The sequence below is a fragment of the Pseudonaja textilis genome, chromosome 1 (genome assembly GCF_049901715.1).
Source record: "Pseudonaja textilis isolate UNSWEBS1 chromosome 1, rPseTex1.2, whole genome shotgun sequence".
NCBI lineage: Eukaryota > Metazoa > Chordata > Lepidosauria > Squamata > Elapidae > Pseudonaja > Pseudonaja textilis.
In genome coordinates, this window is record NC_141990.1 from 173,890,381 (window position 1) to 173,910,961 (window position 20,581).

Genomic DNA, 20,581 nt, shown 5'->3' on the forward strand with positions numbered 1-20,581 from the left:
AGGCATCCGTAAAAGAGAATGTTTTTCTAAGTTTGACTTTCAAACAGATTCCTATGCCAGTTTGTAATGCCTATTTGATCTTCAACTTGTGTCATGCTACCATACCATGTTGTATTTCCAGCAACTACAGTGTAGTTAAGAACAGCATTATAAATAGTTGTGGTATTTTATTGTATTCTATGGTTGTTTTGGTTTCACTTACATTGTTGTAATATGAAGACATTTGTTGGTCCTGCGCACCTGGTATTTCACAATTACTTATTTACCAAAGCAGCTTATTTAATAAGCAATTGTATTATGGCATCTCTGTAGTCAGCTTCATACTTGAGTTGAGATAAGGATTTGATTCAGCTGTCTTTAAATGTGTATTACCTTTGATGTGCAAAAATCTTAAAGTCCCCCTCCCCCCCCATCAGCCTGTATGGGTTTTTTTTTTGACAGTTTCAAGGGAGATCTGTGGGTGTATGCAAGACAGATAATTTGCTAAAGCAGGTAGAATAATGCTTTATAAAATAGTACACATTTGACAAAAATCCATATGAGATAAAACTTATACCAAAACAAATTGCCACTGATGTATTGCATCTTTCTCCTGTTCCCCTGAATCTATCCACACATTCCTCCTTTCCAAATTGCTTTAGAGTGTCTCCAGAGCAGAGTGGATAGTGGGAAAAATCTCTCTAATGAGGGTTGTTGTTTTGTGACTTAGTCATCATGGTTGAATTTAGCATCTTGGAAATAGACAAGAAAAAACTGTAAATACAAGTTAAGAAAATTCTTTTTTTTTTAAGGCTCTTGAAAAACACAGATAGATTGGTCTTTCAGTATAGGAAGATAACACATTGCTTGTAGACCCTAGACGTATTTCAGTCTTTCAGGATTGGAGGAGAAAACAGTAGTTCCCTGAGAGCTGATCAGTTAGAAAACTAGATAGATTAATGGAATATTGTCTCCTCTAAATACCACTGTAGGTAATATAGAAAGTCATGCTACAATATGGGAGGAAACTTGTCACCCTACAAATTTGCAATCAATATAAAATGAAGGGATGGCTAAATTGTGTGGTTTTAATAAACAACTGGATAAATCTTGAAGGACAGGTTTTTCAAGAGCTAAGTATCTTGAAAACTCCTTACTGCCAGATTGGGGGGGGAAACTTTCTGGATGAGGTAACTGAGAAATTTCTACATCTTCTAAAGTTATTGACCTTACATGGTATTTTTAAGATCTGCCGTTGGAATCCATTAATAAATGAGGTTGGTAAAGTTGGAATAAGTTATACCAGACATCCCTCAGTCTATAATAAAACATGCCATAGGAATTAATTTATTTCTTTGTATTTGTATTCTTCTGTTCATGGTTGTAACTTAACATATATAAGAATTAAAATGAGAATATAAGAAGATTGTATTCTAAATAATTTTTCTAATAGTTTATTTTTTATTTTTAATAATAAGAAAAAAAGAGAAAGAAACATGTTTGTGAGCAGGGACACTTTGGGAATTTGGGGAGTGTATAGTAAGTGGCTCACAAAATGGCTGCCATGATGATCTTTGTTGGTCACAAAATGCTTGTGCTTTAGGAAGCAAACTACCTTCTCAGGAAGCTCATATAATTTCTCTAAAATCATATGATACTAGAGGATGCCTTATATCACTTCAGCTTCATTTTGGTTTATATTTGTCAAATGAATCCTTTTAAAAGAAGTTGGGCAGGGAGCCTAGGAGGGCATCACGGTAAGTCATGAGATATAGCTACTCCATTTATCATTATTAATAATGAAGCCTGTCATTACATCATGTAGTGTTTTTTTTTTTTTTTAATTATCCCTCTTTCTCCCTTCCCATCCGCCTTCAAATATTAGGCCTTCTCTTAACTCTACAGTTTCTTGAGTGTAGTGAATTTATTTATTTATTCAATTTCTATGATAATAAAGAGGAGATTCTCTGTTTTCTAGAGCGCTAACATGCTATACAATATTTATTATATGTTAAGAAAAATAACAAAAATCTTTGTGTCATAGTTTGGTTCATAACTTAGCTTTCATTAGATCAATGATTTCCTGTGTCTGCATTCAGTGATCTAACTGAAACTTATGCTGAATGATATGCAGCCTGGAATACCACAGTGAGCAAAGTGTAGTGAATAATGCTATTTTTTTCCTTTGCTAGGCTTTTTTTGTTGACCACAATTCACGTACCACCACGTTCATTGACCCACGGCTTCCTTTGCAGAGCAGCAGACCAACTAGTGCTTTGGTTCACCGGCAGCATTTAACAAGGCAGCGCAGTCACAGTGCTGGTGAGGTAAGCTTGAATTGGCCCAAGTGTTTTGGTTTTAATAGATGTTTCACCATTGATCTCTGTCTTTCATTATTGGCATTTTCCATTGTGTTAAAAGCATACATTCACCCACCCACCCTTTTCACAGAATGAACGCCCTCTTATTATAGGAAACATATACAAGGAATTTGCCATGATAAAGTATGGATTATGAACATGAGAAAGTGTTCAGATTTTTGAATGAACTGGGATTTGAACCTGGGCTTTCCACTATTTAACTTAACATGAACCATTACATACCATTAGTTCTCAAAGAAAACATGTTATTTTTTTATAGGATCAATTTTTAAATTGGTATTCACATATCCCCTTGCTACCCTATCTATTTAAGCTCCCCTCAATGGTGGCAAGCCGGTCAGACAAGGCAACAGCCATAAGAGTATCAGCTGAATGATTACACCTGAGGAATAGCATATGAATGCCTTACTCCATCAATACTGATTACACCTTGGTTTGAAGACATCACGTTCTGATCTCTACTTGATTGCTTGTCTCTTTGCTTTTTGGGGAGATGCTGCGAGTGAATGTAGAATTTTGGAGGCAAAGCGTATTTAACCCACCCCAGATGCTGATAATATATTTTATTTATTATCTTGACTTTTGAACACTCCTAGTTTTTCCTTGAGCAATTTTCTACTAAGTCCCAAGTCATCAGCTGTGTAGCGATGAACTATTCTAAGCTGGGTACTTAGAACAAAGTACACAAATGTCAGAATTGCAATTATTATCTATTGCATATGATGGAAGATAAAGAAGACAAGAGCTCCCATTGCTCCTGGGTATATAGCAGGTTGTATCAGGTTGTGACCTGAGTCAGCTGAATTCAGGTTGTGCCAGGTTGGCAAAGGAGTTTGAACTTTGTAATTTTTTTTTTTTTTACAAAACCTCTTTGTCATTTTTCTTTTATACCACCAGGGGGCCTTTGCCTGCATATTTATTCAAAACAACATAAGCAATAGACTATTTAGACCACTTCTGTAAAACAGGTGATAGTAGAAATGAGGCATACATAGAAATTTGACCTGAATTCTTCCCTTGCAATATCAAAAGACAGAATAATCTTAAATAAAAGGTAAAATCTCCATCAAATTAAGTTTGGTGATTTATATGACCATATTTTATGAATTTAATTTACTAGGTAAACTTATGTGTTTGGACTTACCAATTGTCAGGACTCAGATTGTTATGCAAATGTTGCCCCCCCCCCCCCAATGTATTATAAATCAGAATGCCAAAGACTTTCTAGTAATCATAAAATAATAGCTGTGCTTAAAGAGGAATGTATGTAGAAACACAAATTAAACAAAAAGCCAACAGTAATCTATGAGTATAAATATATTTGCATTGCGTTTCCCTTTCAAACAAAGTATAATATTTTTCCTCCTTTTAATGTTTATGCCCCATTTTGCCAATATATCAACAGCTATTGAAGAAATTGGTTCATCTGCTTCTTTATAGCACTGAAATCCATTGCATTGAAACAGATTTTATGGAAATAAAGGCAGCTGCAGGGAGATGAAAGATAAAGAGAAGTTCATGTACAGATATGGAAGGAAAATACTGTTGCACAAGTGGAAACTGTTTATGCAGTGTTGCTATTAACCATTACAATCAACCATAAGTTTTTCCTTTCTTAATAAGAATTCTTTGAAACAAAACCTGCAGTTGGTCTTATTTTTCAGCAAGTGATAGAAATCAAGGAATTGGAGTTAACAGGATTTGGATTTCAGCTTCTGGGCATCAACTTCAGAAGGAGCTGTTCTTTTCCATTTCCAGGAAAAAGAGAACTCCACTGAAAAACAGGGAACTTAGAATAGTTCTTCAGTCAATTATAAAACAGGGTTAATTTGAATTTAATCTAATTTGGTGAAACAAAATTTAATAGCTATACTGTCTGTTTGGCAAAGCATTGCTGGCATGTGCGATTCTCACACTGTGAGAAAAGTGAGTGCTGTCAGCACAGAAAACAAATAGTAGTGTGGTTAAAAAAAAAACCAACAACTGTGGAATCTCCAGCAAAGAGACTGACTAATTGGAGCCAGAAAATTGCAGAAGTGAAGCTTGTGTTCAGCAAAGGGAAATTTTGGGTTGTTACTACAAAAAGAAGTGACGTTCATAGATGATTCGCTTAGGCTTTCTATGTGCATCCCAAATACTTTTGTTGCATTAACCATTAACATTCACTACATTTAGTGAAATTTATACTCAGGAATTATTGGCAATTCCTTATGCATTTCGTAAGCTGTGTTACCTACAATGAAAGATTGCAATGTTTCATTTAATCACCCCAAACCTTCAAACACAGCAGTGATGACTTTATGTCCTTACTTAAAGGCAGGTTAATCTTAGAGCCTTTCACAGGGTTAAGGTTATTTTCACAGGAATGAAATATGAGATTTCATACTAGCCACACTGAGATTTGGCAAATAAAATAATACAGTAACCCTCAGCTCAATTTTATCCAGTATTGTCCACAGGAAATTTACAATCTTAGAACTCTTGGACGGGCTGAAACCTTTCTCTCCATGCCTTAGTCCTCCTCTCTTTTATTGGTTTATATTTGCGTCTCAAAGTAAACTCACTCTGGTGCTTTTAGATGCTGGAATATTTTAAAGGACTTCTTCCTATCTGGCAGTGGTGGCATGATGGCTCACTAGTTAAGATGCTGGACTTGTTGGCTGGAAAGCTGACAGCCCAGGCTCGAGACCCAAGCGCTGTGCAGATGAGAGCTTCTGTTCTCGCTTCAGCTCCTGCCAATCTAGCAATTCAAAAGCATGCAAATGCAAGTAGATAAATAGGTATTACTTTGGCAGGAAGGTAACAACACTCCGCGACATAGTGCAGGCTACATGGCTATAGAAATGGACAGTGCTGGCTCAACGACCTGGAAATAGAGATTAGCACCTTCCCTGTTGAGAACTGTGCAGTGGAAGTGGTGGACAAGCATGTGTGCCTGTGCACAGCTCCACTTGTGCCTGCCATTTGTGCAAAAGGAGTTGTACCGCTACCCTGTATTCAGTAATGACTAGCAGAGTAAATCCTCAGGAATTTCTTTACCTTTATCTTCCTATTCAGTTCCTGTGCATGTTCTTATGATTGCTAGTACTTCATAAATATATTTAAAAATACAATTATTCTTCTTGCTATCATTATGTCATAAAAAATCTAAATTTTGTGGAACTCTAAACTATACTTCCTGATTTGTATTTATTGAATGAACTCATCAGTAACATTTTTATTTTTTATTTTTATGTTTTAAATTTATTGATTGTCCATCTTACTATAGGGTAACTCTGGGCAGTTTACAGTTACATATACAGTTAAAAACATTAAAATACATTGGTAATTAGTAGCATCATAACGTGGAAAAGCTACATTGTTCTTGAGAATAGAAATATTAAGACTACAGATTTACCTAATTTCTTTGATTTGTACATCTATTTTTCTCTGGTTGTTTGTCTGAAAATGATTTGAATTTTAACCAGTACCTCCTAGTTTACATGAAATTATCAGCTTTTTACATGTGAAAAATGGGGGGAAAAGGTTGGGGTTTCTCTTCTAGATATGGTGGAAATTCAGCTGAGAAAAGAGAGGAGGTCTTCTCAGATTGAGAAACCCCTTGCTTAACAGAAATCATTGGGATTCATTTTTGTTTTCTGCCATCTATTAAAACCTTTTCTTTTGTCAAACATTCACTTTGCTTAGTAAATAAAAGAATTGTCATGTCACAATTCTCACTGTATATCTCCCTATTTTCCTCAATTTCACCATATCCTAGTTTTACCATTCTCCCAACAAAGCATTCAGATTTACACACACGGTCCGTTTTATTGGAAGACAGTGGGTTTAGCTGCATGTCGAGCTGCACACAGACTAACATGTAGTGGGGACAGAACAATGCTCGATAACATTTTAAGGAAGGACAGGGAAAAAATTCTCAAATAAATAGTATATAAAATATATAGGATGGTAAGAAGGACTTCTGTACACTAAAATATCTTTGGTTTTATTTTTCAGGTGGGAGAAGACTCACGCCATTCAGGACCTCCAGTCTTGCCAAGGCCGTCAAGTACATTCAGTGCAGTCAGCAGGGCTCAATACCAGGACATGGTGCCAGTAGGTATGTCTTCATTTTAGAGCCTCTTGAAATGCAGTCTTTGCTTTTTATGTTATTGTGTCAAAGCATAGGGCTATTGTTTTTGCAAGGACTCTTGTATTGCCTAAAAAGAAAACATTTAAATGCTTCCTAACAATAAAAATAATAACTAGATATAAATACAGGCAGTCCCCAGGTTAAGAATCTTTTATTAATGGACAACTCGAACTTACAAATGGGGTGCCTATTAATTTTGTGTTAAAAGCAGATTTAGGAGCGATACTCGTTTTTAACCTGGGGCTGGCTATACATGTTCAACATGCATCACTAGGGTTTTTTTAGACTTCAGATGAAATATTTCCAGGTTCATGTTTGCCTGGGGGGAAACACTAGGTATCAAATATCATAATGCGAATAATAAATCTAAAAAAGGGTATTCTTGTAATAAAACTGAAACTTAGGAGTCTCTTGCTGGTGACCATAATTGAAGCATTTTATTGGCTTGTTTTCCCCGTTATTACTTCTTAGTTTCCACACAAACCCTATGCCATATGCTTCCCAGTTGCCAGATATCCAGAATTTTGCAGGACATCCAAACACAAACCAATTTTTGCCATTAGTTGGGCATTTTAAAGTGAGATAACTAACATTTCCACTTCTTAAGCTCTATATAGAAGCCCTTGGCTTAGACAAAGGTATGGAGGTTTGGTTAATCAAGGTGATAATTTGGAGCCATACAATGGAGAAGAGATTCCTGAAAGGTGAAAGACCTTCATAATTATTTTTAATGGGATAAAAAAATGAAATAAGACTCTAATATGAACACACTTATTTTGCACAATAAAAAAACTTGTGAGTAGCCTATTTTTTAAACCAGGTATTTTGATCAATTCTGTAAGTAGGCAACTCAGGATACAGTTGTTTGATAAAACCATTTTTTTAAGAAAAAGAAAAGCTGGTTATTTCAAATACATAGAATTATTAGTGATGGGTCAATATGAAAAGCAGTTTAGGCTTTTATTTTGAACCCCTTTGACCCATTTACAGGTAGTCCTCGACTTACAACAGTTCATTTAGTAACTGTTCAAAGTTGCAACATCACTGAAAAAAGTGACATGACCATTTTTCACACTTACGACTGTTGTAGCACCCCCATAGTCAAGTGATCAAAATTCGGACAGTTGGCAAATGACTTACATTTATGATGATTGCAGTGCCCCAGGATCATACGCTCACCTTTTGCGACTTTCTGACAAGCAAAGTCAATAGGCAAGCCAGATTCACTTAACAGCCGTGTGACTAACTTAATGACTGCAATGATTGACAACAACTGTGTCAAGAAAGGTCATAAAATGAGACAAAACTCACTTAACAAGTGTCTCGCTTAGCAGCATATATTTTGGGCTCAATTGTGGTTGTAAGTCAAGGACTATCTGTGGGAATGCATCCTCTAAGGCACGCATATCAACTTGATCGCATCAGAGGCCGGATCGTGACGTATTGCAACGTTTATGCCTTTGTGGAGGGGAGTGGGTGTGGCCTGCACATGACGTATCCAGCTCATGGGTCACCAGTTTGACAGGCCTGCTCTAAGGGGTAAGCGGATGCAAATATGGATTTAGTAAACTTTAGCAAAATATTTCCCTGAAATGTTTTTCTCCTGAATTATCAGAGACTGATAGTCTACATTGTATCTAACTTAAAAGGAAGTAAATCTTCTACTCTTCTCTTACACGTAATATTTAGCAAGGCAGGACACTGGCTTTACATATCTGAGCTATAAGTTTCTCTGCCACTAGACCACTTCATGAGTTTTTGCTTGTGTTAATAGGGAAGTTCATACTGCGATTATGTCATTGTGCCCTTTTTTTCAATATTATGAAGAAAGGGGAACAGGAAAAGAAGTCAGTGCTTTTGACAATAATTTAGCAAGCGGTTATGACTAGTGATTCTTATTTCTGTTCAGAGTTGTCCCATCCTAGCAGCAACTGATCATTCTTTGTATGCCACAATACTCATTTTAAAGGAGACCCAGGTTGGTGTAGTGGTTAAAGCACCACAGGTTAGAAACTGGAAGACTCTGAGTTTTAGTTCTGCTTGAGGCACAAAGCCAGCTAGGTTACCTTGGGCCAGTCATTCCCTCTCAACCCTGGGAAGCAGGCAATGGCAGGACACTCTGTTAAGAAGACAGCAGGGATTTAATCCAGGCAGTTGCCTGGAGTCAGCAATGACTTAAAGAGACAACAAAGCAAAGCAAAGCAAACCAAATCCCACTGAAGTGATCAATCACACAGTTGTAGAGTATTGGGGCTGCTCCAAAGGAATCCTAGATGGGTACAATTCTCTTCTCAGTGTAGCAGTACTGTAATCCAAATTAAAGCATCTCCAATAAAGGCTATCCAATTTCCTCGACGACATCTGGTGGGGGAGAACTCAGCATCTCTGTAGATAACTGATTTCACTAACAGAATTTTTGGAATTGATACCTGGGTTTGAACAAAGCTCTGTATCTACCTCTTCATTCCAATGAGTTTAGAGGACGTACCTTGCTTTAAAATATGAATATTCAAAACAAAACAAAACATAAGCATGCAAATATATTACAAATAGTCACTGGTATTTGCTTGATGTGTTAATTAACAGATGCATATATTTCATTTCTCAATATTACTTTAATTGCTAAATTAGAGAATTTTGCAGTAATAATTGAAATGTTATAAATACGTTATTATACATGTTTTATTTGAAAAACTACTTAAAAAAGGTTTCTTATTTTTCATACAGTCAGTACAATACCATTTATTTAACTATTTGTTTTCAATGAGCTGAGTTACTTTGGCAACTGTTTGTATATTTGATGCTTCCTTACACATGACAAAATCTATTGGCTTCAGGACTGGTGATTCATGGCTTTCAAGTACAGAAGTTAATTCATTGAGTTCAGCAGCTGTCACATTGTGGGAAGACACCCACAGCTAATTACTCTGATGGAATGGCTAGATGTTTGTTCAGCAGCACTGGTTTCTTGACAATCACTACTGATTTAAACTTCTGTTGCTGCCTATTTTTTTAGTGCTGCATATGGCAATGCTTGCAATAGGCTACTCTGTTTAAAATTCAAGGCCTTTTCATCAGAATAATGTTTAGAACTTGTAATCTAATTTGCAATATTTATTCCTGGCTTTAATATTTTTATTACTGGCTTTAAGGGGAAAAGAATGGTTTGTCACAAACCATGATCATGTGATGTCTTGCTTAAAAACCATAGGTGATTTGCCACAACTGGGATTGCCAGGAACACTGTAACTAAGCAGGGTAGTTATGTGATGTTTCACTAAATGACTGCTTTTCTCAATGACAGTATTACTGGTCCCAATTAGTGACATTAAGCAAGGACTATCTGTACTTGAAAAGCTACTATCCTAGAAGATTTAAATAACTTCAGAATTATATTGATGGGATTAACAAAATGGCTGAAAAATAATAAAATTTAAAATTTAAGAAACTCAAATATAAACTTTGGAAAAAGAAAGCAAACCAAATAAATATGTAGACCCCATTGATTCTGCACTGATTGACAAATTAGAATGCTGTTCTAATTTAGCAGGCAATGAACATAATGAGAGTTGGAAACTAATGAAACTAATTCTACTGTGAGTCAAATTCAGGGAATTGGTTATATTTAGTTTTGAGAAGATACATTTTTATAGAGAATGCAATGGCACCCTATAAGTACTTTAAATTTTGTCACACAAAAAAGTCATAATTTGTTCTCTGTCATTCCAGTTTGTAGGACACCGAATAATGGTTTTTAAGTTATATTAAAATATATTCCAGATAAACATATTTTTTTTTCATTTTGACTTTTTAATTGCCAGAAAGGCAGCTCAGGCTGTGAAAGGACTATTCTTTCCTTCATACTGAGTTAAAAAAATAGGTGGCATATAAGGTACCTTGTAAAAGGTGGTGGCTCCCCCAAACAGGGATAGGACCAAAATATGAAGACCTAGAGGGAATCTAAGGGCTGGGATCTCCAGAGGTTTTCAGTACCACTGCAGCATAACAGGTGAGCAAGCCCAAGAAAAAATACATTAGCTGAACATGTTTTGATAGGCACCACATAAATAACCATATACATTTTGAATGCCTCTTTTCATCCTTAAATAAAGATCCTTTCTTCTGGAAAAACATCAATTTCTAAAGGCTAAAACTTGTATCTGTTTCCTGAAGAAAAATGATTATTGTTTTTAAGCAGAGATTTTCAACATGAATTCTTTATTGAATTTCCAGCTTACAATGACAAAATTGTTGCATTTCTGCGGCAACCCAATATCTTTGAAATTCTCCAAGAGCGACAGCCAGATCTCATAAGGAATCATTCACTCAGGTGGGCAGAATAATGACATTTTTTTCTTACCAGAGATGTTTTGATTTTAAAGCATAAGCAAAATATAAGAAGTTCACTTTCTCCTTAAAAAAATTAGTGCAGTATGGGGTGAGGGGACGGGACTCAATAACCTATAAGAATTCGTAAAAGTAATGGAGACTCCTGTGAGACTCTCACAATTAACAAATTTGCATAGTATATATTTATTTGTTAACTAGAGCCCACTTCATGAATTCTTTTCTGCTCCACAAATGCTTCAAAATCATACATTGGTTATTCTTTAAGGTGCCACAAACTCTTCCGGTTTTTGTTATAATTGATTAATAGAGTTTATATCTGTATTTTCTTTACTTTAAAAATTGCTACAGCTCTTGGACTAGGTAAAACATCCAAAAGGATATGTCTGAAGGTTGTTACTTTTATAGATGAAAACTGCTGCTATTTGGTAGACACAGAAACCGGAATGACTAATATAATTTTGCAGAATATATCTTTGTGACTTTTAGATCATACTCTTTTAGGAAACTAATAGGATTCTCGTTGGTAGGATGAGGAGAATCCATGTATATATTTTCAATGGTTCACTTTTAGAACAACAATGTCTTTCTCTAGAGCTTGTGCTACTCCTTGGAATTTATTCAGGGAATATTTAGCATGACCATGAATTAATTATTTTCATCAGTAAGGTACTTGAAACAGTTTGAATAGAAAAGTTAGGCCAAGAGAAAATAACAGTATTTAGAAAGTATTAATGAGCTGTGGTGGCGAAGTAGTTAGAATGCAGTAGCATAGGCTACTTCTGTTGCTAGCTGGCTGCCAACAGTTTGGCAGTTCAATTTTCACCAGCTCAAGGTTGACTCAACTTTCCATCCTTCTGAGGTAAAATGAGGACCCAGATTGTTGGGGACAATATGCTGATTCTGTAAACTGCTTAGAGAGGGCTGTAAAGCAGTATATGTCTAAGTGCTATTGCTATAGCTATTAATGAGGGCCACTGGTGTTAATAGAGGGGAGCTTGCTGAAGAATTCTATTTTGGGGGCATGGTATAATGAAAAATAATGTGCCTAAAATAATTTAGAGGCCTGTTTGATATGTTGCAGTGGTTTTACTTACTGCCTTGACATACATTAGTACTTGATACAAACAGGGAGAAGATCCAGTTCATTCGGACTGAAGGAACACCAGGGCTAGTGCGGTTATCCAGTGATGCAGATCTTGTTATGTTATTAAGGTAATGGATTCTTACTGCAGACTGAGTATCTGTGATACATTTACTTTAGCAAATTTTTACACTTTGATAATTGTCATGGGTCCATTTGATCAAATCTTAGTTTTTCCTTTCATGCATAATTATGGGATTTTGTGGTATGTTTTTTTAAAAAAGAGCATTTCTATACTTGTACAGTTCTTATCATCAGAGGGCTCAAATAGAATTTATTCCCAATTCCCTAAGATGTTACTGTCATTTCTGTCGTCCATGGATTTTTCCCAGAATAATGCTTTAGAGCAGTGGTCACCAACCAGTGGGCCAGGGACCACTGGTGTTCCATGAGAAAATTTTGGTAGTTTGCAGAAAAATGTCACCTCCAAAGTACCCCCCACAAAGCAATTAGTCCAGGTTGCGCAGGAACATAAGGCTGCGCTGCCCACATGGCCCGCAGGCCAACACAAGGCTTGCATAACTTGGCATTGCAAACAACACAAAGTAGTGAGGGGAGGGGGGATAGAGGGAGGGGGAGCTTGCTCCACTCAACCCACGCGTCTGGCCTGGCCCACTGGGCTGCTTTTTTCTGCTTCTTTCTTTTTCTGCTTTTGGCTGCATGCAAGGAAAGCAGCAAAAGTCTTTATTTCTCTCCCCCAAACTCCGCCAGAAATGAGCCTTTGGGACCCTGCAAGGCATCCTGCTCCAAGAGGCTGCACTGGTGTGAAAGTCTCACAAAGACTCATTTCTGGCAGAGTTGGGGGGAGAGAAAGAAAGACTTCTGTTGCTTTCCTTGCATGAAGCCAAAAGTCTCTCTCTCTCTCCCTCCCTCTCTCTCGCTCTCCTTGTCTCTCTCCCCCTGAGAACAGAGCTGGAGACGGTATCCTGCAATCCCAAATAAAGAATGATCGATTGGTAGTAAAATGGGGTGGGGGATTTTCCTGCAGACTTTTTTGGAGATTTTCCCAGGGTCTCTGCTGCTTTCTGCAGAGACCCTGGGAAAACGTCAGCAAGCCACCATCAGTCAAAATTCATATTAGTGGTCTGCGGGATTTAAAACTGAGTTTGGTGGTCCCTGAGGTCCAAAAGTTTGGCGACTCCTGCTTTAGAGGAGCCTCCCCCCATCCCTTCCATCACTCTGTGTAGTATACAGTATTATCAACTGGAGTATTACATTGCTGGTCTACATATTTTTCTGCCCTGCAGCTCTCCTGTGTGTGTTTTAACTTGTAGCATATTGTTATTATTTATAATTTGTGCTTTTAAAAAAGGAGAGGAGTGATGTGTAGATGCTGTTTTGAGCAACAGGGACCTTTTGTCCCTTGAATATTAATTGGAGCCAAGCTGGAGCATATCCAAGCACACTTGCTCATTCATAACTCTCAGGGTCTTAGACTTACTCTGCCATGAAAACACACCCACTGTGTAATGTTGCCTCTGATATATTGTGGGGGTGCCCTTGCAGAACTTCATGCTATAACACAGTGTGTTGCTTGTATTCAAGCTCTTGCATAATACTGTTCTTTAGGTTTTTTTTTTCTGTGTTCATTTCAAACAAGACATTTGCTTTGTTTTGAAAGTTATTCTTTTTATAGCAATTCTGGGAATATTCATCTGTCAGGAAACACATTCCTCAATGGACCTGTCATTTTTATGGCTATGAAGGACGACTATGTCAGAAGCATTAATTATACTATTTTAACATACTATCTTGAAGGCTTATGAATAATATATATTACCAAGATAAACCAGGGCTGATTTGATAGATCGCTCAAAGTGTTTTACATCTTTAAAAAAATATTATGATTAACATTTTTTAAAATATCAATTCCTTCCGGACTTTTGCAGTGTTATTTCTATGTGTATTCACAAATGGAGAAAATATATTCTCCCCTACTTCATTAACTATTTTCCTTCAGGTTAAATTGTATAACGATTTGTCTCATAGAAAGAAGGCAATGCCTCTCAAAGTTTTTTGTTTACATTCTATCATAATAGCCCATTGTTTTTATTAACATTAAACAAAGTGACAATCTGGGAACCTGTGAGAACTCTATACACGACACATTTCCACTGGCCAAAAAAAGCAGTGTGGTGGTTTTCATTGTTTCCTTTCTTTTCAGCAACCTTATGCTCTCCCATCTGCTCCAAAATGTTTTGAAATCTCTACTGTAAGATTATAGCTCCAGTTCAGGGCACTCTTGGGGAGAAGTGGACAAAATAGTTTTCTCCCAACAGATACCTCAGCTGGATCAAAGACTTTCTGTGAATGAGAATGGCCTTCCATTCAAAGCAGGGTAATTTAGCATCCAAGCAACAAAGTCTGAATGCCATATTTCACATTAGAAATGCAACTGAAGTAAAGCTTTTGGAAAATCTTGCAAGATAGAAACTGTTCCATTGGAATGTTCAGTTCTAGTGGAAAACATTTGCAGTAAGCGATCAAAGGAACTTAGCAAAAGAGTGGGGGAAACTTGTGCTACATACAAAGTAAGAGAGAGCCTTGTTTTTTAGGACTGGATTATTTTTTCCTCACCTTCACCCTCCCTTAAGAAGACATATGGAAGACATTTAGTGGGCTGAAAGCTACATGCATTTAGCACAGAAGAGGAAAGATACATAAAACATTGCTTGTGGGTTCCATATGTAAAAAAATGGCGTAATGTAATTTTATTTACTTCCTAATGAGTGTGTATACTGCTCATTTTAACAGCTGCAAATGAGTTATCAGTGTATAAATGTAACATAACATTCTACAAATCTTAAAAATTATAAAACATTAAAATTAAATCTTGAAATGAATTCTTAAAAAGCCTAGAGAAAAAGGTATATTTAAAGAAGTCTCCTTTACCTAAAAAATAATGAGGAGCAACTTATTTTACAATTCTGCACAAAAAGCAGAATTAGCTGTTGGTTTTACATATTTCTGGTGGGACATACAGAAGTATTCTTTGTGTGTGTGATCTGAGTGGCAAAGCATGAATGCTTTAGGTCAGTCATTCACATTGCATGTAGCTATAGACAGCGGTGACCTGGTAGCACTTTAAATCAAATAAAAAGATTTCTAGTGGAACACCTAGAACAGGGAATTTACCTTAAATCTTTATTTTTTTCACTTGTAGCTTTTGACATTTTCAGATGCAAATGTGCAGTCTTTCTAAGAACTCAATATGGTGTTGTTTGGTGTATATAGGAATATATAATATTCCTACAAAATATCACATGTGGCATAGTCAAATCAATTTGCATACCTGCTTTATTTTTGCTTATTTTCTGCCTAGTTTATTTGAAGAGGAAATTATGTCATATGTACCACCACATGCCTTACTTCATCCCAGTTATTGTCAGTCACCACGTGGGTCCCCTGTGTCCTCTCCTCAGAACTCTCCAGGTGAGCTCTATCGCAACTGCTTGCAGTGTTTTTAGACGGTGAACCAGTTAAGGTTTGTTCTCGCTGGTTTCACGGCCTTCCTTATGAAATGTAGGAGATGAATGTTTTGATCTTAAGATTAAATGAATTCTTTGCTGTTTACTTCAGACATTTACGTAACATTTCTCAGAAAAATGGTTTTGAAGAACGAAGAAAACATATTCTATATTGTGGAAGTAGCAGTTTTCTGCCACTAATATTAAAAAAAATTAAGGGAAAAACTTAATATTAATTATTTTTAGATCTCTCTTGTACACAGAAGAATGTAAACAATGACTGGGGTATCTTCCATCAGTTGAATACGATATCCTGGATAAGGACAATCCAAAAGAACACATTGAGGCATAAATTAATTAAACTATTAGGCTTTGTAAAATGTATTTTGACATTCTATCTGATGCATATGTATATATACATGTCGACTCTTAAGGATGGTTTCTTAGGCATCTTTTCCTAAGGATGCTGTATTAGCAAATCTTTATACAGTAAGAAAGCACTAAAATATGGAATAGAATTCATTCATTTTTAAATATTTATGTGCCCATGCTTTTGCTGGAAATATTAATAATACTAATTTTAATAAACAGTTTTCAGTCTAACATAATTTCTTGAATGAATATATATTAACCTGATAAGGATCATTTTATTAAAAATTTGATAATTTATATTGTAGCTTTTATGCAGGTTAAAACAATTTGTATTATTTTTCTGTGGGGGAAACTCAGCACCTTCTGTTAATTACTTATGATTTATTACATATTTTAATATGAATGATTAATCTCTTAATTCACTTCATAAAGGAAAGAAGTTCATCACAGAGCTCTTTTCACAGTCAAACAGTTTAATGCTCCAATTTAGATTACACAAATAACCATAAAATTACTTGATTATTTATAAAATGCTAACTTATCAGCATGCAAAAGCATGTGCATGCAGTACTTACAATGAGAGAAAGAGAGACATATATAATATGGGTAATTTATTTTAATAACAGCTCCATTCTTTTGTTATTCTTACGATGGAAATAATTGCTTTAATTGCCCAGGAAATTCTTGACAGTGCCAGCTGATTTGTCGTAAGAACTTATCATGTGCTGAAAAGATAATTTAGGAGTATTTCATCTAATGTAAAATGAATGTTCCCAAGTCAGTTCTCAAACTAAGAATTTAAATAGGTCCTGAATAATGCCAATAAAAGTAAACAATTAAAAAAAGATAGTTGCAGTCATTCTACAAAGTAGCAAATGTATGTTATAAATGCATTTCTCAAAAGAATTTCAGTTTTATGGAGGTTGAGTTCATGAGAAAAAGGAGTTACCTCTCCTTGTCTACTGGTTTGAAGGAGATGAGAGAGCTGAGTACCTTTGGAATAAAAACGAAGAGAAAAAGAGGGATGAGTTGCTTAGTCAAGCAGGAGTCCTTATTTTGAGGAAGGCCATATACTTGGGGAGATTAGCAAATTAAAAGAAAACAAAATCAAGCATTCACCTCAGGGTTTGGGAAATCATCAATAAAATGTAAAATAGAAAGAATGAAAGGGGAAATCTGCTTTCTCTTTTCCTTTCTGGATAAGGAAAAGACAAAAAAATAAATTTCTTTAGCATAATAATCAAGACAGAATCTCTCAATTATTAGCATAACCAAAAGGCTTTATTTTAAGTGACCGGATTTGGCAACATCCGCAGGATCTGATAATCTTGTATAATGGATATTCTGATATAGTGTACAAGGTAACTCATTTAGTCCAACACCTTGCTCAGTGCACTCTGTTAAGCCATAAAGAAGAAGAAAGAAATTAGGTTAGTTTGACATAACTTTTTATGTCAAATTCCTGGTCAAACAAACAATGTCCCCAAATTAGTTTCTTTCTTTCACATTCAACCTCTGAAGGTGATACTTTCTTCAATATAAGACAAATGTAAGAATTTTGAGTCCCTGTATGTTTATGTATAGATGTACAATCGGATATCATTTGTTTCTTTATTCATTTATTAATCACATTTATTAATTACAGCAGTATATAAAAATACAACAAAATATAAAAATGAAGAACTATCAAATGTTTAAAATATATAAACCACACATAGAGAGTAAAAATATCAATCACAATGAAGCTATTTAAGAATGCCTCCAGTTTCCTGGGACACCCTCCCCCCAGGTTTGGTGACATACTTGGGTTCTGAGAGACTTTCAAAATGATATTTTTGGAACTAATCTGACTTTGGAGGGTGGTGGTGAACGATATCAAGTACAAAAGAAAGTCTGTGGGCAATATCAACTCCAACCAAGTAATACATTCTGAAATGAATCAATAGCTGTTTTTGTGATGGATTCATTACTTGATCAGCCTGGTCAACTCCTAATACTGCTGCAGTTCTGAATTCTTCTCTTCTAAGTAGCTTTTGCTATGGGGGAAAATGAGAAAGAAGCATCAATTAAATCCTTGAGGATATACATTGTAGAATTCCGTAGCTGACTGGTTAATGACCTTTCTTCTGGCAGGAACAAAGATTGATAATGAAATTATATTTGCTTACTTCCCTGATTGTCAAAATGACATCACTGATGTTGATATCATACTGCTAACTCTGCTATTGTTACCAAGATGCAGCAATTAACAGCACAAATGAGTAGGTGTGGAAAGGATGTATGCACACTTTTGATAGCTATGCAGCTTGTTTGGAAATGTCAGTCTTGGGTCACCTAAATGTTGTTTATTCCCAACTACTTCCAAAAGGAATCTGAAGGCAACCCATTTTTCGGCCAAACTGGGGTCCCTTGCCAGCCAACCAGACCTATCTGCTTACCTTTTAGTGCATAAGGGTACCAGCTTCACTATAAGAATAAGCTGCCTGCTGCCACCAGCATCTTGATTCTTCTGGCTTTCCCAAAGTATTGAGGTTACCAAATGTTGAGCCCAGTTAGGGGTACAGTTTAGGGAGGATGGTGGAAAATCAGGTAATTATGCACATACAGTAGCATCCTTTGAAACACAATTATAATTGTGCAATAATCACGAGATGTAACTGGCTAGAAATGCAGTTTTTCACAGGAGACTGCACGTGTACTATTATGTGTCATTAAGTAAGGTAAGCAAACCAGATGTCATATGGAATATCTTACTGCCACAATTATATATCATATATCAACAGAGCCACAATGCCGCAGTGGTTAGAACGCAGTACTGCAGGGTACTTCTGTTGAATGCCGGCTGCCTGTAATTTGGCAGTTCGAATCTCATCAGGCTCAAGATTGACTCAGACTTCCATCCTTCTGAGGTTGGTAAAATGAGGACCCAGATTTTTGGGGGCAATATGCTGACTCTGTAAAACCATTTAGAGAGGGCTGTAAAGCACTGTGAAGTGGTATATAAGTCTAAGTGCTTACTGCTATTGTTATTATATCAACTAAATTACCTGTTGTAATGACAAGGCAGTCGAGGTGTTTGATCATGATCAACTGATTCATGATGAACTTTATTGGAATCTAGTCTTGCATTTATACACATTTTTAGTTATCCTCCAACATTGGTTAACTTTGGTTTCTGCTTGATTTTCATTATTGTTCAGCATAGTAACTAACACAATTAATGATCTCTAGTCAAAGTCCAACATATGTTTACTTCCTCTCTCTAATCCTCCTTTACATTAATGACTTTGTTTGCCTGAGTTGTATTTGCTTGGAAACATTCTTTTCTCTGAGGTTTGCCATCCAAGATAAAGACATTCCTGCAATTACAACTCTACAATGACCCTTGTCATTCTCTTCAAATAAAAGTGCAGGTTGTGTCTGCTTGGGGTATCCCTATATGTTTAAGCAAGCTGTCTACAACCTAGGGACTGATACACCTAGAATAGTGTTCTTTACCTGGTATTTCCAGGTATATTGGGACTGAAACTACCCAAATTCCTCAGCCAGCCATGGAGAATTGTTCTTAGTTACAGTCCCAATCTACCTAGAAAAGTCTTTTAAAGATCTTTAGGAATGTTTATACCCTTAAGAGATGCTTAGACAATACCCATTATATTTGGGAAAATATGATTGTCCCTTTGTTTTTATATTTACTGTATGCTACCCATAGAATTGTCTGTCGTGGGGCATCATGCATGCATTTTAGTTAACGCATTCAAAAGTGCACATGGAATTAATCTCTTTATGTATATCTTTCATCATAAATTATTGCAAATTTGAGTGTGTTGCCTGCAATTTTGCATCTTACTTTAGCATTTAATGAATGTAATATAACAGCTTTCTTTTCTTGAGGCAAGATAAGATCACTATTTTAAAAATATCGTTGCTTGTAGTGTGCAAATTTTCTCATAACTATCTATGCAGTACATTTTGTTCCTATAGTTTACAAACCTTTTCAGCCTTGAATATAAGATCCTGCTAATTAGGTCAACAGGCCTAATTCTGTTTCATACTTCCCAAGCAGATGCTTTAAAGAAGTTCACAAATATGGACCATAGCAACCCTTCATTATTGCTCCATAATAGCAGCTGGTGTTTGGGCATGCTGCGTGGGATTTTAGGATATGTAGTCCTTGTTAATCCAAGCCTCTACGAATCAATTCTTTTTTGGATAGATGGCCATCATCAGATATAACATCATTAGATATAAGTTTCACAGTACAAAGAACTTATTTTATCACTTCAGAATTCAATTTTTGTAGTAGCAAATGATCTCAAGTCATATAATTCATTAAGTATGTATATTTTTGCCAATGTACATCATTTTGCATTGGCTTAAATTGGACAGCTTTGGCTATTTTGAGAACTGTTCACAATTCTGATTTGATTTTAATAAATGAACAGTGTCATAAATAAAATTAGCCACATTACTAGTTATTCCTAACTAATTATGGACTACCTTTCTCAGTACTGATGCCTTTGAACCTGGCTTTGAACATACCACCAATCTGAAAATTGTATCTGATTTCTGTCCCTTAGCCAGTTTCCATTCCAGGAAATCACCTCTCTTCTAATCCTGTGACTGCTGTTCAAGAGCCCTTGGTAGTATAAATTAGAAATGATACCAAGGTTAAAGAAATCTATATCTCTTGAGAAAAGTGGTGTCTCTTCAAAACCACTTTAAGCTCTCTGAAGAACCATTGTCTAAATTTTTA

At 35.9% G+C, this 20,581-nt stretch overlaps 1 protein-coding gene across 4 annotated transcripts in view; it reads left to right on the forward strand.

Annotated features, from left to right (window-relative positions):
* The window catches only part of HECW2 (HECT, C2 and WW domain containing E3 ubiquitin protein ligase 2), a 200,542-nt gene that overhangs the window by 150,550 nt on the left and 29,411 nt on the right, over positions 1-20,581 (forward strand). For 3 of the 4 annotated variants that reach the window (XM_026696872.2, XM_087919769.1, XM_087919771.1), the window contains 5 exons: positions 2,172-2,306; positions 6,360-6,462; positions 10,729-10,825; positions 11,974-12,057; positions 15,309-15,418. In XM_026696872.2, coding sequence (XP_026552657.2) covers positions 2,172-2,306; positions 6,360-6,462; positions 10,729-10,825; positions 11,974-12,057; positions 15,309-15,418 — 529 coding nt within the window. The remainder of the gene's footprint in view (positions 1-2,171; positions 2,307-6,359; positions 6,463-10,728; positions 10,826-11,973; positions 12,058-15,308; positions 15,419-20,581) is intronic. The other variant, XM_087919770.1, reaches the window with a different exon arrangement.